Here is a 22,468-nt window from a genome sequence, read left to right as displayed (position 1 = left end):
CATATAAGTAATTATTGGATACAAGTGCATCAGTATTTATTTGAACATCAACTATGTCTAGTGGTATCTTTTAACTACTGGTTATTAAAATTGCATGAATAAAAATTTTATAAAACACTAAATCTCACTGTGGTCCAGGCTTTTAAAGGTATAACCTTAGACTTTTTTTTTTGGTGACAGGTATAATTGCGCAATCAGCAGTTCTGATGATCGTAGTCTGTTTCGAAGGCTGAAACTTAATTATGCTATTTTTGATGAGGGCCATATGCTGAAGAATATGGGCTCTATCCGCTACCAGCACCTTATGACAATTAATGTAAGAGAGGATTCTGTGAATTATTCCAATTATAATTTAATGTATTTAGTATTTGATATCAGGGGTCAACAAACTTTTTTTGTAAAGGTCCAGGTAATAAATATTTCATGCCTTGTGGGCCATTAAGCTTCTGCCACTTCTTTGCTTTTTAACTACCCTTTAAAAATATAAAAATCATATTTATTGGCTCATGAGCCTCAATTTGCAAACCCCTGTTCTATGTGATAAACTTTATGAATATCAAATATAATCTACTTTCATTGCTTCATAAAAGTGATTGATATGAGGACATAAGTTACCTACTTACAAATGAAACCATTATTTTTACACATTCTACCTTAAAACACAATAGATGATAATTTTTCTCAGTTACTAGTCTTTCATCAGAAAATGTTACATTATTAATAATGGTCTTAACATTTTTTTCCTCCCCCACTGAGAAATGCAGACAAGGATTTGGCTTTAAAAAAAAAAAAAAAAAAAAAAAAACCTAAATTTTACTTTCATTCATTCACAGGCAAATAACCGTTTGCTGCTCACGGGCACACCCGTACAGAATAATCTGTTAGAACTCATGTCACTATTGAATTTCGTTATGCCACACATGTTTAGTAGTAGCACCAGTGAAATACGAAGAATGTTTTCCTCTAAGACAGTAAGCATAAATTCATTATTTTCTCCCAAGTATGTCACTTTGTGTTTTATGGGGGCCGTTTTTCTATTTTGTCTTTTTTTTTTCTTGTTTTCATAGTATATTTGTGCTATCAACTAAGTTTAAGTAGTTGATATCCCTATACTTGGGTGAATTGGGAAGTTAGCCAAAATACAATGGGAAATAAGTTGGTAACTTTTGTAATTAATGTCTAAGAGTTTTGGTTTTAATATCCTGATTTTCTGAAATGACAGGTTTAGTTTAGTGGAGAACTCAGATACATAATTTGTGTGGAAAATTTGGTGATTGCATTTGCCTTACTAAAATTAGGTAAATTAGGAGCATTTCTTTATAGGTAAACTGTAGAACTGGACAAAGGTAGAATGTCCAGAAAATTCCTATACTGGAAAATATATTTTGAAATAAAATTCAAAAGTAACAATTTCTAAAAGTTACACTTAAATTCTATTTAAAAGAAAGTCTGGTTAATTTTCTCCCTGTTGCTTAGAAAAAGTACAGGATTTGCCTGGGTGGCTCAGTTGGGCATCTGACTCTTCATTTCGGGTCAGGTCTTGATCTTGTGGTTTGTGGGTTCAAGCCCCGCATCAGGCTCTGTGCTGACAGTATGAAGCCTTCTTGGGATACACTCTCTCTGCCCCTCCCCTGCTCACTTGTGCTCACTCGCTCTCTCTCTCTCTCTCAAAATAAATAAACTTAAAAGTACAGTATAATCTTCAGAGACCCTAAATTTTCTAGTACAGCAATGTTTATACACATTTTTGACTGTCTCCCAAGTCTCGCATATTTTCCAAGAATTTCCTGTGGTGGTCTTCCACTGCAAATTAATGGCCTTTTAAACTTTCACTAATGGATTCACTCCCACTTGATGGCCAAGCAGATTATAGAATATGAAGGACTTTTTCACTTCTTAGAACAAAATTCCACTTCTTTAATTCTCCAAAATTAATAGGTTTTGATTAGGAACCATCCCTGTCTTTTAGACCACATGGTTTACATCCCCGGCACTAGCTTTCTACCTAGAACATAAGTTTCCTACCTATCTCTCTTTCTCTTCCTCTTCTCTTCTTTTTCCCAACCTGTTAAACACACACACACACACACACACACACACACACACACACACACACACACACACTTTTTCATGAGACCTGGTCATTTGTTACGACTCGTTAGTTATGACTTAATGATTCTGAACACCATCCTAGAACAGTTCAGTTTCATTAGCTTAGCAGAATACATGAAACCTCAAAATACATATGGAGCTTGAAGAGGTAGATTATAGCCCAGAGTTGACATGTGATATTCCATCTAGAATGAAGTGCATTTCTGTGGAAAATAACTCCTGATGATAGTGAGGATGATTTTCATGTTATGTAATGTTGTTACTGTGATCATTTAAATAAGTAATTTCTAAAAGGATATGTTCTTTTTTTACTTAGAAATCAGCAGATGAGCAAAGTATATATGAAAAAGAGAGAATAGCACATGCAAAACAAATTATAAAACCATTTATTCTCAGAAGAGTAAAAGAAGAGGTAATTCTTATTTGCGTATTTTTTTATTATGATTGCTTTTTAAAAATCTGTTTTCTTCTTTATTTGAATGATCTGCTTAAACTGTTTTCCTTTCTCAGGTTCTCAAGCAGCTACCTCCCAAGAAAGATCGAATTGAATTGTGTGCAATGTCAGAAAAACAGGAGCAACTCTATTTGGGTCTTTTCAACAGATTAAAAAAATCTATCAATAATATGGGTATCATCTGACTTTCACAATTTCATGTGAAAAATAATCTGTACTGGGGCTACATTTTGTTTAGTCATGTTATGGTGGTATTTGCTCATTTTTAAAAAATTAGTTAGAATTTGAAGAAATAAACTTTTTGTTTGCTTTGAGGTATATTTCAGCAAACATCAGCTTGGGTTTTGTGGGTTTTTTTGTTTTTAATGTTTATTTTTGAGAAACAGAATGAGAGCATGCATATGTGAGGGAGGGGCAGAGAGGAGAGAAACAGCATCTAAAGTGGGTTTCCTGGTTTTGGGGTTTTGTTTAATGCATGTTCTTTGGATCACAGAAAAAAATACAGAGATGTGCAATGTAATGATGCAGTTGAGAAAAATGGCCAATCATCCTTTATTACATCGCCAATATTACACAGCTGAAAAGCTCAAGGAAATGTCTCAGCTTATGCTAAAGGTAAGGATTTCACATTATGTTAACACTAAGCTTTAGCAACATAAGGTTAAATTAAACCTAACGAGCATATTGACCCCATACTTAAGAAAAGCATGTTTATTTTTATGTATTTTATTTATTTATTGAGAGAGAGAGTGCAAGTGAGCAAGTGGCAGAGAGAGAGAATCACATGAGGCACACTGAGGGAGAGAGAGAGAAGCGGGGCTTGCCCGATTCAGGGCATGAGCTCAAAAACCATGAGATCATGACCTGAGCTGAAGTCAGATGCTTAACAACTGAGCCACCCAGGTGCCCTAAATTTTTTTTAATGTTTATTTTAGAGAGGGAGCATGAACAGGGAAGGGGCAGAGAGAGGGAAAGACAGAGGATCCGAAGCAGGTTCTGCACTGACAGCAGAGAGCCCAGTGCAGGGCTTGAACTCAAAAACCATGAGATCATGACCTGAGCCGAAGTTGGATGCTTGAACCAGCTGAGCCACCCAGGCATCCTGCATTTTTTTTTTTTTATTGTTTATTATTTTTGAGAGAGAGAGACAGAGAGCAAGCAGGGAAGGGGCAGAGAGAGAGGGAGACACAGAATCGGAAGCAGGCTCCAGGCTCCGAGCTGTCAGCACAGAGCCTGACGCGGGGCTCGAACTCACAAGCCGTGAGATCATGACCTGAGCTGAAGTCGGCCACCCAACCAACTGAGCCACCCAGGCGCCCCTGCATTTTTATTTTTAAGACAAAGGTCAAGATGGGGCACCTGGGTGGCTCAGTTGGTTAGGCATCCAACTTTGGCTCAGGTCATGCTGTCACAGTTCATGAGTTCAAGCCCCGCATTGGGCTCTGTGCTGACAACTCCGAGCCTGAAGCCTGCTTGGGATTCTGTGTGTGTGTTTCTCTCTCTCTCTCTGCCCTTCCCTCGCTCACACTCTGTCTCTCTCTCAAAAATAAATAAACATTAAAATAATTTTTAAAAAGACAGTGTGGAGAACTTCTATAATACCCAAGAGGACTGACAGTATGTATCAGAAGTCAGCAAACTGTGGCCATAGGGCCATTTTTATAAATAAAGTTTAACCAAGTCTTTTAGTTTCTGTTTTTTTGTCTGTGACTACTTCCTCAATACCTTGGAGATATTGCAGGCTCGATTCCAGACCACCACAATAAAGCAAGGCAGATGAATTTTTTTTGTTTCCCCATGAATATAAAAGTTATGTTTAGGGATGTCTGGGTGGCTCAGTCGGTTAAGCGACCGACTTCGGCTCAGGTCATGATCTTGCGATTGGTGAGTTCGAGCCCCACAATGGGCTCTGTGCTGACAGCACAGAACCTACAGCCTGCTTTAGATTCTCTGTCTCCCTCTCTATTTGCCCCTCCCCTACTCATGTTCTGTCTCTCAATGTCTCTCAAAAATAAATAAAAACGTTAAAAAACAATTTTGTAAAAATTAACAAAATAAAAGTTACGTTTACACTGTACTGTTGTCAACTAAATGTGCTACAGCATAATGTCTAAAAAAGTGTGCATACCTTAATTAAAAAATATTTTATTGCTAAAAGAATGCTATTGTCATCTGAGCTTTCAGCAAGTCGTAATCACTGATCATCATAACAAATATAACAGTAATGAAAAAATTTGAAATATCTGAAGACTTACAAGAGAGACAAAGTGAGCAAATATTCTTAGAAAAATGGTATCAATAGACTTGGTCAACACAGGGTTGCCACAAACCTTCAGTTTGTTAAAAAATACATTATCTATGAAACACATAAAGTGAAACAACATTATGCCTATACAAGTGCAAAGTTGAGTAGTTGCAAAACAAATCATTTTGCCTACAGAGCCTACCTAAGATATTTACTGTCTGGCCCTTTTTAGAAAATCTGCCAGCTCCTAATCGAGACTTCCATAATGCACTTCTTTATTTATTTTTTTACCAAAAAGATCCCTCAGATTTTATGTCCTAGATAGTGCATTGGTTTTCTTCATTTGTTTTCTTCATTTTTTTCTTTACTATATTTTGTCTGTAGGTTATTTTTTTTTAATGTATATTTACTTAGAGAGAGAGAATGCATGGGGTGGGGGGTGGGTGGGTAGGGACAGAGAGAGAGGGCAGGAGAGAATCCCAAGTAGCTCCAGACTGTCAGCACAGAGCCCATTGTGGGGCTTGATCCCATGAACCCTGAGATCATGACCTGGGCCAGAATCAAGAGTCGGTTGCTTAACCAACTGAGCCACCCAGGTGCCCCTTGTTTATAGTTTTAATTAATCTTTGTTTTTGCCTCATTCTCCCTTAGCACCCACCCATAGTTCTTCTTTATAGATCTTGGTGTTAAAAGTCATTATTTGCTGTTTTAAATGTGTTTATATTATTTTAAATATATTATAGAAAATTTTAAACATGTAAGAGTAGAGAGAATTGTATAATTAAATCCTCTACCCATATAACCTTCACCCATTTTCTTATACAGTTATTATGTGGAATGACACTGCTCTCATTTCATCTAGACCCCTCCTTAGGATTATATTGAACCAAATTGTAGACCTTATTTCATTTCTGAATATTTCAGTATGTTATCTCTAAAGCAATAAGGGCTTTCCCTTCTTTATTGTACCTAGAAAATGAGTATATTTTCCTTTGCTAAATTGGTTGCAGTGACATGTGATATTTAGCTATTTTACCAGATGTGAACAATTTTATTCAAGTGTTCTGATCATATTATAAATTAGCTTCATTTTTAAGTGTGTATTCTGTTTTGTTTTGAGGAACCTACACATTGTGAGGCTAACCCTGATTTGATCTTTGAAGATATGGAAGTTATGACAGACTTTGAATTACATGTACTTTGTAAACAGTATCGACATATTAATAGCTTCCAGTTAGACATGGACTTGATTTTAGATTCTGGAAAATTCCGAGTTTTAGGATGCATCTTGTCTGAATTGAAACAGAAGGTAATAAAGAAGAATGCTATTCCTCTTACATTTTTACAATTACATAAACTTTTTAAAAATAATTCTGACATTATTTGACTTTCTTGAAGTTGTAACCTGTGTCTGTTCTACATTTTTCTAGAAACTAATGCTTTGACCATTTAGGGGATATATTTGGGGATATGTTTTCCTGATTACTTTTCCTCTGTTGAGTCTCAGAAAAAAAAAAAAAAAAGCAGCTAGTAGAGTTGCTTTTAAAAAGTAATCTTTTCATTTCATAATGACATAATGACATAATTGGTTATTTGTATGATTGCCTCTAAATTATTTTGAAGATATTTTGAAGTTAACTACCACTCTAGTTTCTATGTGAAATAGTGTATATTTTTAAGATCATAATCCAAATAGTACTTTTGTAGCTGTTTTCATAAACTGTCCTTAAAAACCAAAACTAAGAATTATGTTTTAAGTCTGAAGTTCAGAAGTTAAGATAATTTATTTATATATAAACTTGTTATATCTATAATAAGAAATTTACCTTAGCTGTGACTACTTGATTTTTATTAAAGAAGCAGTTGATCATTATATGCTTATATCATTTTATTTTTCCATGTATCTAATCCATATATGTATTTTCACAGGGTGATAGAGTTGTATTATTTAGCCAATTTACCATGATGCTGGATATTTTAGAGGTTCTCTTAAAACATCATCAGCATAGGTACCTCAGATTAGATGGAAAGACTCAGATTTCTGAAAGGTTCGTATACTTCACTTTAGTTTCAGAAAAATCTCTGTCCTCTTCACCTTCAAATAAGAGTAAATGCTAGAATTTTAAATGTGTATAGAGCATTTGAATTGTCTTACTTTGAGTCTTTCATGTGGTTATTTGAAATCATTGTGTTAAGATAAGGAAATTTTCCTTTTTTAAGTTTTTGATCTGAATTGCATAGAAATATATTTCAGTATCTAATTGGAACTGTGTACCTTAAAATGTTTTTTCCCCTTTAAAACTCATTCAAAGCCTTGAAGCACCTTACATTAAACCAAGATTGTTTTAAAACCTTGGGCTTTTTGTATTTTAACAGTAATTGAGTAAGTTTGGTTGTTTATTTTTTTAATACCCAGAGATTAGAAAGATTGTCTTCAAAACAAAAAAAGAATGTTTTTAATAGTATGTTTACACTTCATTATTACTTTTGGTTTGCTTTTTATCAGCCAGGTTTTTTTTTTCCCTGCATTAAAGATAGAAGTCATCCTAAAAGAGAACAAACACCCTGCTAGTTTGATCTTGAGATCCTTGGTTCAAAAGTATCAAGAGCAGCTGCTGACAGATTTCTGAGAAGACTAAAGCTGACGAAGGCCAGAGATTGAAAAGCCATACACAAAATTTAGATAAGCCAGAAGTCATTAAACAAAGGAGAAAATAATCCATTAGGATTACTCAAACCTGAATAGTTGAATTAAAGTGAGAGTTAGTAGGAAGATACATGGTATGGAAAAGAAGTTAGTGAATCGAGAAGGTCTTTCAGTAAAATAACTGCAGGAAAAGTGCTTTAGTGCCAGGAGCATGTATTTACATCTTCACGGTTTTTTTCCATGTAGTGTGATTGTTTTCAATTTTAATTGTGTACATTTTAGTGAAATTTAGCCTAATATATTTATCTGACAGGATTCATCTAATTGACGAGTTTAATACCGATATGGATATCTTCGTATTTCTGCTGTCAACAAAAGCTGGTGGCCTAGGAATAAATCTGACTTCAGCAAATGTTGTTATACTTCATGATATTGACTGTAACCCTTACAATGACAAGCAAGCAGAAGATAGATGCCATAGAGTAGGCCAGACTAAGTAAGTGTTTTGAATTGAAATTTAGTTTTAACCAAATGCCTGTTTAATTTGTATAGAAGAGTAGAATATAGTCTGTCAGTATTCTGCTTCAGTTTTTTTTTATTTTCAGCAAAGCCTGGCTGCTGATAGCTTTCATACCAGCAACGCTGAATATGACATATCTCACTATGTCATGTATTCACTTTCTAGTAGTTAAAATAACCTCGCACCCCACCCCAATTTTGATGAAAACAAAATACTATCAATGGTTCAGCTCATTTGAAAAATATTAGTAACTGAAAAGGCTTTTTTTGTTAGACCCTTTAAGAGCCAGATAGACGTAATAATATATATACTGTTGCTACTCTATTATCCTTTAGGAAGCACATTATCTGAGTTGTAGATATTTTAGGTGAAGGATCATTTTGACATTGGAGGTGAAAATACCTGTAATTCAACTCTGCTGTCAGATGTGAGTAGCCAGTAATCATTATTTTCTCTGTGGAGTATATGTTTCCAAAAGACATTGATAAAATCATTTATGAACCAAATATTTATCAGTGCCTATTATGGGACTAAAACTTCCTGTGTAATCTTTTTACTTTTCTATACTTCCTTACTTTTCGTACTGAATTATTTATTGGAACCTGATGAGCAAAGCATGTTCCTTTTTAAAATGGAATATCTCTCTGAACCCAGACTGTTTGTTGAAATAAGTTTCACTAGTAATTTTTGGAGTACAGATATCTTTCTGTCTTCTTGGATCAATAAGAAAGGATGTTTAGAAGTTACACGCTCAGAAAATGTTAATCCCACGTAATATGAATAAAAGGAAATTTAAAGTTAGGGATCTATTTATTGTGCAATCTTCACATTATTCTTACCTCTAAGATGTTTTATATAGTCTATATATATTCAAATTTTATATTAAGTAACCAATGGACATATCTTCTATTTTCTTTAGAGAAGTACTAGTTATAAAATTAATAAGCCAAGGGACAATTGAAGAATCCATGCTAAAAATTAACCAACAGAAATTGAAACTAGAACAAGATATGACCACAGTAGATGAAGGTAAGTTGTTTGTAAGCAGAAACTTCGGTATTTGTATGAAAAATAGCAGTAGCAAGGAATTAGCAAAAATGGCCTGAATCCTTACCTCGCATACAGTATAGGGATGGCGTGGTAGACGATAAGCATACTCATTTCAGAAGTATTACAATAACTAAGATTATTTCACCAGAACTGATATAAGTGTTTGATTTTGGGAAATTCTGTCTCTTCCATCCCTTCTCTCTTGACACCAAGATATCCCCCAAATAAAATTAGATCTGTAATTTTATCCACAGTTTTATGATACACTTACTATATAAGTAATATATATGAACCCAAAGATTTAAAATGCCTGACATAATATTAATTTATTAAGAACTGTAACATTTACATTTCATTTTGACTGGTAATTACTTACTGAACTATAGTGCAATAAGATTCTTCTTCCCCCGCAGCCCCCAAAATTTAGTAATTTCAGACTGAAGTTTGTTGGGTACTACAAAGAACCCTCTAAGGGAGCCCTTCTTCACTTGACCTTTTTGAAAAGAATAATTTTAAAGTTTTGAAAAGATAATACATTCACATAATTCAAGATTCAAAAGATACAAAATGGCAAACAAGACTCCTTCCCACTCTGTCATCCAGTTTCCCCATAAAAGTGACATATTGTCCTTTTTAAAAAGCATGTGACCACTTTTTTTAGGTAGATAGAAGTAAATAAGTCTGTGTATTCTTTCTTTAACACAAGTTAGCATGCAGTCATTTACATCTTACCTAAATTTAATTGGATGTAAGTTATTTTATCATTCTAATAAGGATATTACTAATATTGATCACAGTTTATTTCAGTTCAGCAAACTTCCATTGAATATTTACTATGTCCCAGTATTTTGCTGGGCACTCTGTATTATAAGAGTTCAGTATATTTTAATCTGTTTTAAGAGCGAGAAAGCCATATGATGAATTACTATGTCTCCTTCCTGTGTAGTATTTATTTCCGGGTGCTTCAGGTTGGGGGGGGGGCACGCATTAGAGCAAGTTTGAGTAAGAAGTAACCGTGACGATTATAACCTAAACAGTTAATCACTGGGCTTTGCGTGGAGGTGGCAACTTGCTGATTTCAGATTATGTAGCAAAAGCAATAGAGTGAATGCATAAGACAAGATTCCGCAGGGCAGCATTTTTTCCTGATTGTTTTCTTAGGGCATCTTTTCAAATTTAGGAAAACAATTAAATATTCTCATTTAGTAGTGTTAGCACATACCCAGATATGTAGATTTTATTCTAACGAGAAGTCTTTAAGTAGAACCATCATAGTTAGTTAATTGAGGTTTCAGCAGTTTGATTGTTGGACTTCCAACTATCTTTAAGTATACAGGTTGCTTCTCATGAGCTAGTTCATTTCCCCAGAAACATACTTTCCAATCTTTTATGAAATGAGGATGGTGGCAGATGCAGTAAGCCTACTGACTGCATTCTTACAGCAAAGGAGAAGCTGTTCCAGTCTTCTACTGTCCCCACGTCCAGCATTCTTCGGATTCAAACTTTCCAAAGAATAAACCTTCATTTGTATATGGCTGGCTCTGTTGCACAGGCTTTAGGTGTCCTATTCTGCAACCTGTTTTAGCTCTGTATATTCCCCATCTTTTAGAAGCCATGTAGTACCTCCATGTTCTTGAGCTTTGAGAGGCAAGGAAAGGATTGTGAATGTGAAGTAACCTTCCTGCATTTCCCACCTGCACACACTTAAGTTTTTGCTTTGTCTGTTTTGCTAAAGTCAGCTTCCATTCTTCCATTTGCTCTTCATCTTCCAAAATTTGACAGCTTTCTCTCCACTGTTGTCTTTTTCTTCTGTTCGTTCTCTTTTGTATGGTACCCTGGACTTTCTTTCTTTTTTTTTTTAATAGCATTTTAATTGTATTTCAGGTGAGACCAGTGTGTTTTCGGTCTTGTCTAGTCATAATTCATGTAAATTGTTTATATTTACATAAATTTGTTTAGTCTAAAATTGTACCTGTGTTTTCACATCAAGTATTTGTTAAAATAGCAACTTATTGGGGCGCCTGGGTGGCTCAGTCGGTTGGGCGGCCGACTTCGGCTCAGGTCATGATCTCACGGTCTGTGAGTTCGAGCCCCGCATCAGGCTCTGTGCTGACAGCTCAGAGCCTGGAGCCTGTTTCAGATTCTGTGTCTCCCTCTCTCTCTGACCCTCCCCTGTTCATGCTCTGTCTCTCTCTGTCTCAAAAATAAATAAACATTTAAAAAAAAAATTTTTTTTTTTTAAATAAAAAAAAAATAGCAACTTATTTCAGCTATGCTTTTAGGCTGTTAGCTTTAAGATGTTCAGAATTAAAGAATCATTCCCCCATTATCACTCTTCGTTTCTGTAGGAAATTTTCCTTTGTCTTGTTTTAACAAGAAAGAACTTTAGCTATTTGTGTATCCATTTTTCCCAGTATGTGTTTTATTTGGTAGGCTAAAGATACAATAATGTCTTTACTCTCTAAACTATGATTTTGCTTCTGATTTCATTTAAATAATTTGACACTGACCTAATGAGAGTACATGTACCCTTCTTTTCATCTCTCACAGTAAGGTTCTTTTCCACTGTAAACAAAAAATATATTTACAATCGTGTCCATGCTTTATGTTAACAATCTGTATGCCCCTCTTCCCATGAAACTATGAAAGATTAAGTACCATGATTCCTCTCAGAAATGCTTGTCAGATTTTTGTATTTCTAGAGCTTGCCTTAGTGATTCTCAGAGTGCAGTGCCCCTGGACCCACAGCAGCATCACCTGCAAAATTGCCAGTTTGAAATGCAAATTCCTAAGCCTAACTCCAGCCCTACTCAGTCAGAAATTGGGACTGGAACTCAATAATCTGGTTGGAGTTTCTGATCCAAACTAAAGTCAGAGAACCCCTGCTTTAGAATAAGAATTATGGTTTTGGGGTGTGTGTGATTTTTCTTTAACCTCTTAATGTGATTATATTAATAAATTTTCTACCTTTTAAAACTTTTATTATGGAAATTTTCATGCAAAAATGTTGAAAGCATAGTATAAGTGAGTTTAACAGTTGTAAACATTTTGCTTCATCTGGCTTCTTTTACTCATGAACCATTACAGTCAGTTGTAGACTTGACACTTCATTCTGAGTATTTCAGCATTTCCTCTCAGTTGCCACAGTACCATTATACATCCAAAAAAATTAACAGTAATTCCCAAATATTATCATATATTGCCCATATCTGGATTTTTCCCACTTACCCCCTTAAAGTCTCTTATAGGCTTAAAAAACAAAAAAAGGATCCAAAGTTTGTACATTGCATTTTATTGCATTATATCGTTAGTATCTTCAAATTTAGAAGAGTTTCCTCACCCTTTGCTTTTTTCTACCTCTTCCTGAATTCCTAGAATACTGAATTTTCTACAGTCTTGTCTTATATGTTTGTAACTTTGTTGTCTTACTGTCTTCTGGATCTGATTATTTACTTGGCTCACTTAATTTGGGACCAGTTTCAATTTAGATTTCATGGGCTATTGTTAAGTCTGTGGATGCGTTTCAAAGCAAGGGTGTCAGTGAGCTCCCTGATAGTTTATGGAATAGTTTTTCTTTCTGTGCATATGTTTTTTACTAAAAGGAGAAGAGTAGGGAAAAGTACTCTCATAATTTTAGATTATAACTAGAGTGTGTATGTGTGACAGAGAGAGAAAAGTGATTAGTTTTGCTGCATTTTAGCCATATCTGATTTCTAAAATTATCCATTGCTAAAAATCTACAAATAGTTGTATACCATTGTCACTTTAATCAGTTCATCTAAAAACAGCTATACCATTGTCCCTATAAACTAATAAATCAGTTCATCTAAAAACAGTCTGAGTGACTCATTGAATTAATCAAGGATAACTAGATTCTACACCACCTTGACACAAGATGTTTTCCCACTGTAGAAAATCCTGAATACTAACTGGGTAAGTGTCTAGATACTGGAATCTCATTTAATATGGGGAAAACATTGGGAAAGGGTTATTTATAGTTATGGTCACTTTAGTCTTCAGCTGGTATGCCATATTCACTATTTTGTTTAGATGTGCCAGTTTTAAGTCTAAGTCAGTGATTGTATCTTTGTACTGAAAATAAGGGTGTTGATGGATGATTCTGTTTGGTTGTCTTTGTTTCTACTCTTCAGTTTGTTACATGAAGGTTTTCACCAAATAACCTGAGGAGAAAATACTGTGTACTGTATGAATAGAATGTCATCCAGATTAATATCTGTGTATCTTTAGATATTACTTATGTGAAATCAGAAGCCTAGCCTATAGATGGCTGTGCTGGCATGAACGTGAGCACAGAGGAAGTAGCCTTAAATACACATAGGGCTTTGTGAAGGTTTTTAAACAAGGAGTGACACTGAGACAAACGGGGCCTTGAAAAACAATTAGGCATTCACCAAAGTTAGAATCAGAGAAAATACATTTCATAAAATATTCTTATGAAACTTTTAATGCCGCTTTCTGACCTGCAGGTGATGAAGGGAGTATGCCAGCAGATATAGCCACATTACTAAAAACGTCAATGGGCCTGTGAAGTTAAGAATTGTGAATTCCTAATTGATGAGGAAATATCAACTTGGTGCACTCAAGGACATTTACATTATGATGACCATGGGGTTTATGAACATTTATAACTTTTTATAATTTCCATATTACATTTCTCATAGTATGGACAACTTTTTTGCCACTAACTGAATTCTCCAGATGCTCACATGTGAAATTTCAAACAAAAAGCCACAAATAATGTAGTCCTGAAGATGTTGAATAATCATTTTACAAAACAGTTTTCTGAATGGGGATTAGTTGGTGATTGTTTGTAACAAATATGCTAATGCTTTAGAAATGTCAGTATTTTTGTAATTATTTCTACCTCCAAATATATATATATTGTCTTTCACTGGATAATGTGTGTAGATTTTTACATGTGCCTTATTTGACAATGCTTATGTCTTGTTTTTCTTGTCTCCTTTGAAGTTCTTTTTTTGTTAGTTTAAAGGATGCAGCTGTATAGATTATATAGCTTTCATTTTATTGCTATTTGAAGCAGATGTTCACCACTGTCAACAAGAACTCAACCTGAATTTAAAGGTGGCATTCCATATACTAACACCCCCAGGTCCTTCCAAGTACTTCTGTTAAAACAAATTTGTTTGGCTAGGCACTAAGTTGTTTTCCAGTGAATAGTAACTGAAGAAGCCCTTATCTTGCTCCTTGGATTAATTCCTTCTGTTCATTTCCCAACCGCACTAATTGTGCTTATTACTCTGCCTATTCTTGTGCATGTTTTCATTGATTTCCCTCTCCTGGCTTTTGCTTCTCTTGAAACTGTTGCCCAGTCACTTCTGCTCCAGTTCTCTTTACTCTCTAAATAGTAGTTTATTCCTGCCACGTCTCCACGTATCAGCAAAATGTGGGTAACATTTGTCTAGCCTGGCAGAACAGATTAGCAGGCTATTTCACTTCAAAGCAGACTGAACGTGACTTCATATTAAGGCAGCGATAGGTACTGCATGGAAATAGGTCATTAACGTTAAACACTTCTCAAAATATAACTTCTCAGTTTCCAGAATTTCCAGTACAGGACCTCCTGAAGAGAGAGCCATTGTTCAATTCCAATTCAGTGTGGGTGACAAAGTGAAATTTAGAAGAAGTAAAGTTGTCTATTTGATATTTAACTCTTTATTAAATCTTTCTTTAAAATTTTGCCTGTCAGTCTATCTTGCTGTTTTTATTATACATCAGTTTCTTTGTATAACTTGTGAGTTTCATGTGTTTTGTTTTTATTATGTAAATATCATTATAAATAAACTTATTTATAAATCACAGACTTGGTAATTATTGGAGATTATACTTTTCGAGGCATCCTCACTTGCTAAGATGCTAAGGTAATATAGTCCTCTGGAGTTAGAAGAGTATTGAAGCTCTCAAAGCAGTCTTCAGATATTATAGACTCTGAAACTCACGATTGAGTAGGTTTACCCAATCTTGAAGGTATATTGAATATATTCAGTATATTTTAGTATAATGGGGCTAGAAGGAATCTGCAAATATTATTACTACCTCCTACATCGCAGGACCCAAATCACTTAGATTGTTGGAAATACTACCTTTTAAAAATCTCTCAAAATGGATTTCTCATAAGTTTTCTGTGTTAATATGTCTTTAGTGATCGGCTGTTTCATTTGCTGTTAAATCCATAATATCTTTAATAAAAGCATTCGTGAACATAAGTTGTATTTTCACACCCTTTTTAATAGTTTCTAACTCTCCCTTTACCCTTAAAAATATAATATGGAGCACAAATGAGATCATATGTGCTTAATATTGTCTGTTTCTCAATAAACTGAAATTTATTACTTAGGATGTATTCCCATCAGTGTGTTCATTGGACTGATGTCAGTGAACATCATAATCCATTATCAGTAAAGGGCATGTGAAGCCATAGTTATTGGAATATTATCTTGACCAACTGAAGCAACTTTTATTTTTTAATGCAACTTACAAAGAGGTAGGAAACATATGCCTTATGTGTGTTCGTAACTGTATTCCTGATCCAGAGACATGTAACTTTATACCAGGAGATATTTTTGTCACAACATTACTGTTGTTTCTGATTGTTGGTATTACTGTATAGTGGTTAGATTGGAGTATCAGGAGATTTGGTTTTCATTTACTTGACCCTGAGCCAGACACTTAAATGTCCATAATTAAGGAAATGATTCTTACGATTCTTTTCTTCCCAAAATGTGTTTTTGTCTGATTACAGTATGCAACTTTGATTCATTCATATTCTCTCATACTTGCTCACTCACCTAGGAGCCGTTTAACTTGGGGACAGGATGGGATAATGGAATGTCCTTCAGTGAAAAATGGTGACCTAAAGGTTAATGATGATGCTATGATTGAAATATTTACTTATGAAACCCGCTGTGGTTGCATTTTATAGTTGAATTATGATTTGTGTAAACAAATTGATTATCTTATTTTGAATTACTATAATTTTAGGTAAGCATTGTATTTCTCACTTTTCTCACTTTTTCCTAAATTCTATTTTAATTAAGGCTTGTCAGAATGTAATTTTATGGCAGAAAACGAACATGCATAAGAGGGAAGAAAAGTTACTACCTTCATTATCTAGAGTATCAATTTAAATTCTTTTGCAAAAGATAACATTTTTTCTTTAGATTGCCTTGATAAGAGGATAGAGTACTTTGCAATGAGATTCACTTAAAACCAACATGTTATTATTTATTAACAGCCACTAGTGATAAGAAAATGTGACCCAGGGTGCCTGGGTGGCTCAGCCAGTTGAGTGTCTTGAGTCTTGATTTTGGATGGTCTCATGGTTTGTGGGTTCAAGCCCTGCGTCAGGCTCCACACTGACCATGCAGAGCCTGCTTAGGATTCTCCCTCTCTTCCTCTCTCTCTGCCCTTCCCATGGGCACTCTCTCAAAAGAAATAACGCTTTTAAAAAAAAAGTGTTTCAAAGAAGCAAGTTATTTGGGAAATGCACTTTGTTTTTATGTATAATTCTTAATGTATAAAGCATTTAACATCTTTTCTCCTATTTCATAGAACATTGTTGTGATGAAAGAAGCACCTTAAAACAAGATCATACTTGGCCGAACATTCCTTTCCTTTTTATTCCCTTACACTCTCTCCTCATTTCTGGCTTTTCAACCATGTTCTCCTTCCCCTGTCCTGCATTTCAAGTATAAGGCCATCTATTTCATTGGTCTGTTTCTATATATAACATGATAATGCTAAGATTAGACAAGCCAAATTTAATAATATTAACATGTAAATTGAACTGAAATATGATATTCCAGTGCTATAATTATGGTTTAAAATTGGCTGAGGGATAATCCATGTTTCCTTGCAAGATTTCTAAAACTTGTTTAGAAATCACTTGTTTATATGGGTGGTTCTTGCTTTCCATGGTAGCATGGGGCCATAAAAATGACTGCCAAGTTGAGATTGTACAAAATAATTGTAGTCATTGGAGAAGACCGTTGTTCTATGACTTTAAAACTTTTTTCTCAGCACATTAAAAACATTGTTGGTTATAAATGTGTAGGTAAATGAAAAAATTAATTTTAGTAGTAAAAGAAACGTTGATAAAATTACTTTTGTAAAAACGTTATCAAGAATAGTGATAATACTTTCTTGTATGATTACAAGACAGCATTCTTTTTATACCTTGGCAAATTATAATTCTGAATTTGTATCACCTTCCAAAATTTTATTGCATTTTCAGTTTCCTGAAAACTATGCCTGCTCTTTTTTCTTTTTTAATAGGCTTTATTTTCTAGATGAGCTTTAGGTTCACAGCAAAATTGAACAGTAAGTAGAGATTTCCCATATATCCCTTCTCCTTCCCTCCCCCCCCCCCCCACTTTCATCAACACCCCCATTCCAGAGTGGTACATTTGTTACAATCAGTGAACCTACATTGACACAAGATAATCACCCAAAGTCTATTGCATCAGGGATTGCTCTCCGTTTTGTATATCCTGTGAGTTTAACAAATTCATTATAGTATACAGAATAGTTTTACTGTCTAAAAATTATATTCCATCTTTTCAACCTTCCCTCCTCCTTAGCCCTGCACCATCACAGGCTCCACAGTTTTGCCTGTAGTTGGAATCAGAATGTCCTATAGCTGGAATCATACAGTAGCCTTTTCACATTGGCTTCTTTCACTTAGTAATCTGCACTTAGATTTCCTCCGTGTCTTTTCATGGCTTGATAGCTCACTTCTTTTTAGTGCTGAATAATCCCTTGTTTGGTTGTGCCATGGTCCACTTATCCAACTCACTATCAAAGGGCATTTTGGTTGCGTCCAAATTTTGGCAGTTACCAATAAAGCTGCCACAAACATCCATGAGCAACTTTTTGCATGCACCTAAGTTCTCAACGCCTTTGGGAAAGGACCAAAAAGTGTAATCGCTGTATCATATGGTAAGAATAGGTTTAGTTTTGTAAGAAACTCAAATTCTAAGTTGTCTTTACCATCTCGCATTCCTGTCAGCAGTGAATAAAAGTTCATTTTGCTTTACATCCTCGCCAGCATTTGGTGTTGTCTGTTTTGAATTTTTGCCATTCTAACAGGTAGGTAGTGATATCTCCTTGTTTTCATTTGCCTTTCCCTGGTGACATGATGTTGAGCATCTTTTCATATACTTATTGACCATGTATATATCACCCAAGAGGCGCCCATTCAGTTCTATTGTCCGTTTTGTAACCGCTCTTTCCATTTATGTGCAATTTGAATTTGGCTCCAGCATTGTCACTTTTCCTTTCTTTACTGTACTTCATCTTTGTTGATGAGCTCCCTTTATAAATTATCCACTTTTTATTTTATTTTTTTTAATTTTTTTTCAACGTTTTTTATTTATTTTTGGGACAGAGAGAGACAGAGCATGAACGGGGGAGGGTCAGAGAGAGAGGGAGACACAGAATCGGAAACAGGCTCCAGGCTCCGAGCCATCAGCCCAGAGCCTGACGCGGGGCTCGAACTCACGGACCGCGAGATCGTGACCTGGCTGAAGTCGGACGCTTAACCGACTGCGCCACCCAGGCGCCCCTAAATTATCCACTTTTTAAAAACTTTTGAGTGAGTTTATCACTGAGAAACAAGCAGGCAATGCAACTACACCCTTTGCTGTCTGTACATGAATAACAGATGTGCAGTGACCAGTCACTAACAGACTTTGAGAGCAGTGATATGATAGGTGGTTACTCATGAGACGTATCTGTTACCTACATAGTGATTTGTGGACTGAAGAGTTAGCAGCAAACTTAATACCTTATGCAATTACAGCAGAAGTCCAACCCATTTGTTTGGGAAATGTGTTACTTAACCATTGTGACTGAAATCCAATGCTTGTTGAAACTGATGCAAAGTGAGCCCTGCCTGGATTGTAAACTCTTCTTTCTCAGTTGTAAATGATGTGAAGTTATTCTGGGGAAAAGAAAAAAAAAAAAATGGATACTGGAAACTAAATGCTCTCCCCCCCCACCCCACCCCCACCGCCAATGCTCTTTTTTTCCTTGTTTGTTTGCTTAAGCAGAATATGGAAAGAGTGAAAGTCTTGATGGAGCTGGGGAGGGGAGTGTGTGGGTTACATGGCTGCTGTAGCTTATCTGATGGAAGCGATGCTGTGAAGAACAGTAAAGCTTGGAGGTAGCACACGTCACCTAGAGTTTGGTTTGGGGCCTTCGTTGTATCCAGTCAGCGATGGCAGGAATGGCTTGAACTTTCTTCCTTAATGTTACCAATCTAGGATGGTTATCCAGCAAGTCAGGTTTAAAGACCAAAAGCGTGGTGCTGCAAATTTCCCAGTAGAAATCTGCCCAAGTTACCTAGTTGAAACAAAAATTGCCATTTGAACATAAAAGGCATGGCTTCTTAAATCAAAAATAGTTTCTTTTGGGGGCACCTGGGTGGCTCAGTCAATTAAAGTGTCTGACTTCAACTCAGGTCATGATCTCATGGTTCATGAGTTTGAGAACCGCATCAGGCTCTCTGCTGTCAGCACAGAGCCCACTTCGGATTCTCTGTCTCGCTCTCTCTCTCTCTGCCCTTTCCCTGCTTCTCTGCTCTTTCTCTATCAAAAATAAACAACAACAACAAAAAGTTTCTTTTCAATTTAAAGTTCTCTTTTACTATGAAAGTGGAATGAGTATATGATAGAAAATAACAGATAACGCTATACTCCCAATACCTAGAGGTTGCTAATATTAACACCTCTGGGTATAAGATATTTGTGTGTGTGTGCTCCTTCTAAAATGAGATCTTACAGGGGCACCTACATGGCTCCGTGGGGTTAAGAGTCCGATTCTTGGTTTCAGCTCAGGCCATGATCTCACAGTTGTTGAGTTCTGCTCCTTGTCAGGCTCTGGGCTGACAGTGCAGAGCCTGCTACAGTTCTCTCTCCCTCTCTCTGCCCCTCCCTGTTCACGCTCTCTTTCTCTATCTCTCAAAAGAAATAAAAACTTTATGACAAACACAAAAGGAGATTTTACAGTACATATTCTTGTAACTTGATTCACTTTCCACCTCTCTGTGACAATACATCTTTATCTTATACCCAATCAATACTTTTCATCTCTTTCAAAAATGTCCCTTACAGGACAAAGCAGACCCATTTCAGGACATGCATTTCATCTGGTTATGCCACTTAACTCCCTTTTACTGAAGAGTTCACACTAGTCCCGAATAATGTCCTATCTTCAGGATTTGTGTGATTATTTTGTCCTGTTGACCTTGTTCCTTTATTCTGCAGAGTATGAAGGGATAGAATGCACGTTATCCCTAGAGAGTTCATAGTTGCAAGTTAAATATTTTTCACTAACCCATTATATTGCATCATATCAAAAGACAAAATGGGTACCTGAGCATTAGTGGAACCCTTAGAGTGATGGCAGCCTGGTCATACCCTTGTACACTTTTTCTTTGTACACTTCCCCCGCCCTGCCCTTTTGTGACTAGAAATTAATCCGGCTGACATTACTTTTGCTCCAGATGAATGTCAAAAAGTGAAGTTTAAACGTGGACTATCCTTAGTTTTCTTTTTGTATGGAATTTAATAACGCTAATTCTAGTGTTTTACGAACATGGATACTAAAACCCTGTCAGCCAGGAGAGTTTTATGGGTTAGAGGATTCAGAGTTCAGCCAACAAATATTTATGGAGTACCTATTGTGTGTGATGCGTGGGTTTAGGTGCTGTGATGGGCTGGAAAGCAAAATGTGCTGCAAGCCCTTTCCCGGATGCAGCTTCCATTTAAGAAGCAGGAAGACAAACAGGTAACTGATAGGGACAGTGAAGAAAAAGTGAAGGACTTTCAGGTGGTCATGGAGGGAAGACCTTTAGCAGGTGACATTTAAGCCAGGCTTACATGGGATAGGACCCAGACAGGAAACATGCCGGAAATGAAGCATTCTAGGCCGAGGGGCCAGCAAGCGTAAAGGCTCTTAGGTGGAAGTGAGATTTGTGTCTGAGGAACAAACAAAACACGAGTGTGTGTGGAACACTGTGAGGAAGGGAGAGAGTGCTAAGAGATGGGGTCAGGAGGTAGTTTACCGAAGAGTTTTAAGAGAAAACAAGGGGAGTACATTTTAAGTCTTTAGAAAGTGTTCATTCAATAGGGCAGGGAGAGGAACATTATAGGAAAGTCTACTGGGGAGTCCATGGGAGGAAATGAAGAGGCATGTGGTGAGTTGCAAGTTGAGAATAAAGATGCGACAAGCTTGCTTCTGTGTCACCCAGAAGGATTCAACACACTGTGACCAGACTAAGTCACCAGAGTGCTGTGAAAAGCAATCTGTATCTTGTCTCCTAGAATGTAGTCTCCTTGAAGGACCCCAACCTACCCCAGTACCTGAATCGTATTTAGATCTGAGTTTTTGTCCATAGTACTTTATAGGTGCCACTGTGCTCCTCTGTCAGTAGTAGGGCTGTAATATCTGGTTGTCTCACTTTTTGTGACATTAACAATTATTATTAGTCAATGCCTAGGTCCATTCCAATTATCAGGGGTTGGAAAATGGTAACAGTTTGTTTTAATCCCCCTTTTTACTTACTAACTGGAATACTTTGATGAAGACAAACTTGGCCCATCGATTTTTGTTATCTTGAGGTGCAATTGGCATAGGAAAGGCAAGGTAAATTCTTTATTCAAACCCCCCAACCTTTTAAAGACCGTTTTCAGAACAATAATTTGACTCCGCATCATCTAAAAGTAACCAATGAAGCTCTATTTGGTTTGGGGGTTTACATGTACATGTTTGTGTTTGGTTGTGGTGGTAGTTGCCATCATGTCTTCCTTTTGATTTGTTTCAATCCACTGCCAGTAATATTCTTAGTGAAGCTTGAATTGTCCCATCTTTGGCCACTGGAAGCCTCTTCAAGTTAACTTTTGAGTCCTTGTGACACAACCCCCGTTGTCTTTGATAATTCATTTGCTTCCGGTGTGATGAGGTATTCCCAGCTCGTCTCTTACGTTTCCCTGCCCGAATTGAGAATGAGCTATTTCTCCAAGAACTCCTCATTCCTTTTAATGTTTAATATTAAATCCTTTAATACTTAGACCCAAAATCTGGGTCCTGCAGGTGCCCAGGACAATTGGATTGGTCATTGTGTCCAGAAAAAGGGATACAACATGCTTTTTTCTTTACCCTGAGATAAAGTTCATCATGACTTCAGATATAGTTCACTTTCAGGAATAGGATGTTTACTCAGCTTTACGGATCTGACATCTCTATCTTCTTTCTCCCACACTGAAGGTCCTGGTTCTCAGTGACATCTACATATTTTTGTATTGCTTAACCCCAAAATACGATATACTAATATTAGAAGAAAACAATATGACTATACCCAGTACCAACAATATAATTACAAGAACACTCACTTTACTGTAC

The 22,468-nt window shown here is 36.1% G+C and overlaps 2 protein-coding genes across 7 annotated transcripts in view; one reads left to right on the top strand and one right to left on the bottom strand.

Moving 5' to 3' along the window:
- The window catches only part of SMARCAD1 (SWI/SNF-related, matrix-associated actin-dependent regulator of chromatin, subfamily a, containing DEAD/H box 1), a 78,253-nt gene extending 63,387 nt beyond the window's left edge, over window positions 1-14,866 (top strand). For all 6 annotated transcript variants that reach the window (XM_019464182.2, XM_019464150.2, XM_019464167.2 and 3 more), the window contains 10 exons: window positions 181-316; window positions 834-971; window positions 2,429-2,524; window positions 2,623-2,740; window positions 3,060-3,181; window positions 5,932-6,120; window positions 6,741-6,859; window positions 7,772-7,954; window positions 8,898-9,007; window positions 13,516-14,866. In XM_019464182.2, the coding sequence (XP_019319727.1) occupies window positions 181-316; window positions 834-971; window positions 2,429-2,524; window positions 2,623-2,740; window positions 3,060-3,181; window positions 5,932-6,120; window positions 6,741-6,859; window positions 7,772-7,954; window positions 8,898-9,007; window positions 13,516-13,577 (1,273 nt within the window). In that variant the 3' untranslated portion in view covers window positions 13,578-14,866. The remainder of the gene's footprint in view (window positions 1-180; window positions 317-833; window positions 972-2,428; window positions 2,525-2,622; window positions 2,741-3,059; window positions 3,182-5,931; window positions 6,121-6,740; window positions 6,860-7,771; window positions 7,955-8,897; window positions 9,008-13,515) is intronic.
- Window positions 14,867-16,539: 1,673 nt separating this feature from the next.
- Window positions 16,540-22,468, bottom strand: part of HPGDS (hematopoietic prostaglandin D synthase) — a 31,660-nt gene continuing 25,731 nt past the window's right edge. Inside the window, exons 6-7 of the mRNA XM_019464192.2 lie at window positions 19,244-19,408; window positions 16,540-19,007 (exon numbers count right to left, since the gene is read on the bottom strand). Coding sequence (XP_019319737.1) covers window positions 19,244-19,408 — 165 coding nt within the window. The 3' untranslated portion in view covers window positions 16,540-19,007. The remainder of the gene's footprint in view (window positions 19,008-19,243; window positions 19,409-22,468) is intronic.

Source organism: Panthera pardus, unplaced genomic scaffold (genome assembly GCF_024362965.1).
Source record: "Panthera pardus isolate Hobbes unplaced genomic scaffold, ASM2436296v1 HiC_scaffold_13, whole genome shotgun sequence".
In the NCBI taxonomy this organism is placed as follows: domain Eukaryota; kingdom Metazoa; phylum Chordata; class Mammalia; order Carnivora; family Felidae; genus Panthera; species Panthera pardus.
This window is presented reverse-complemented; position numbering and strand designations above follow the sequence as displayed.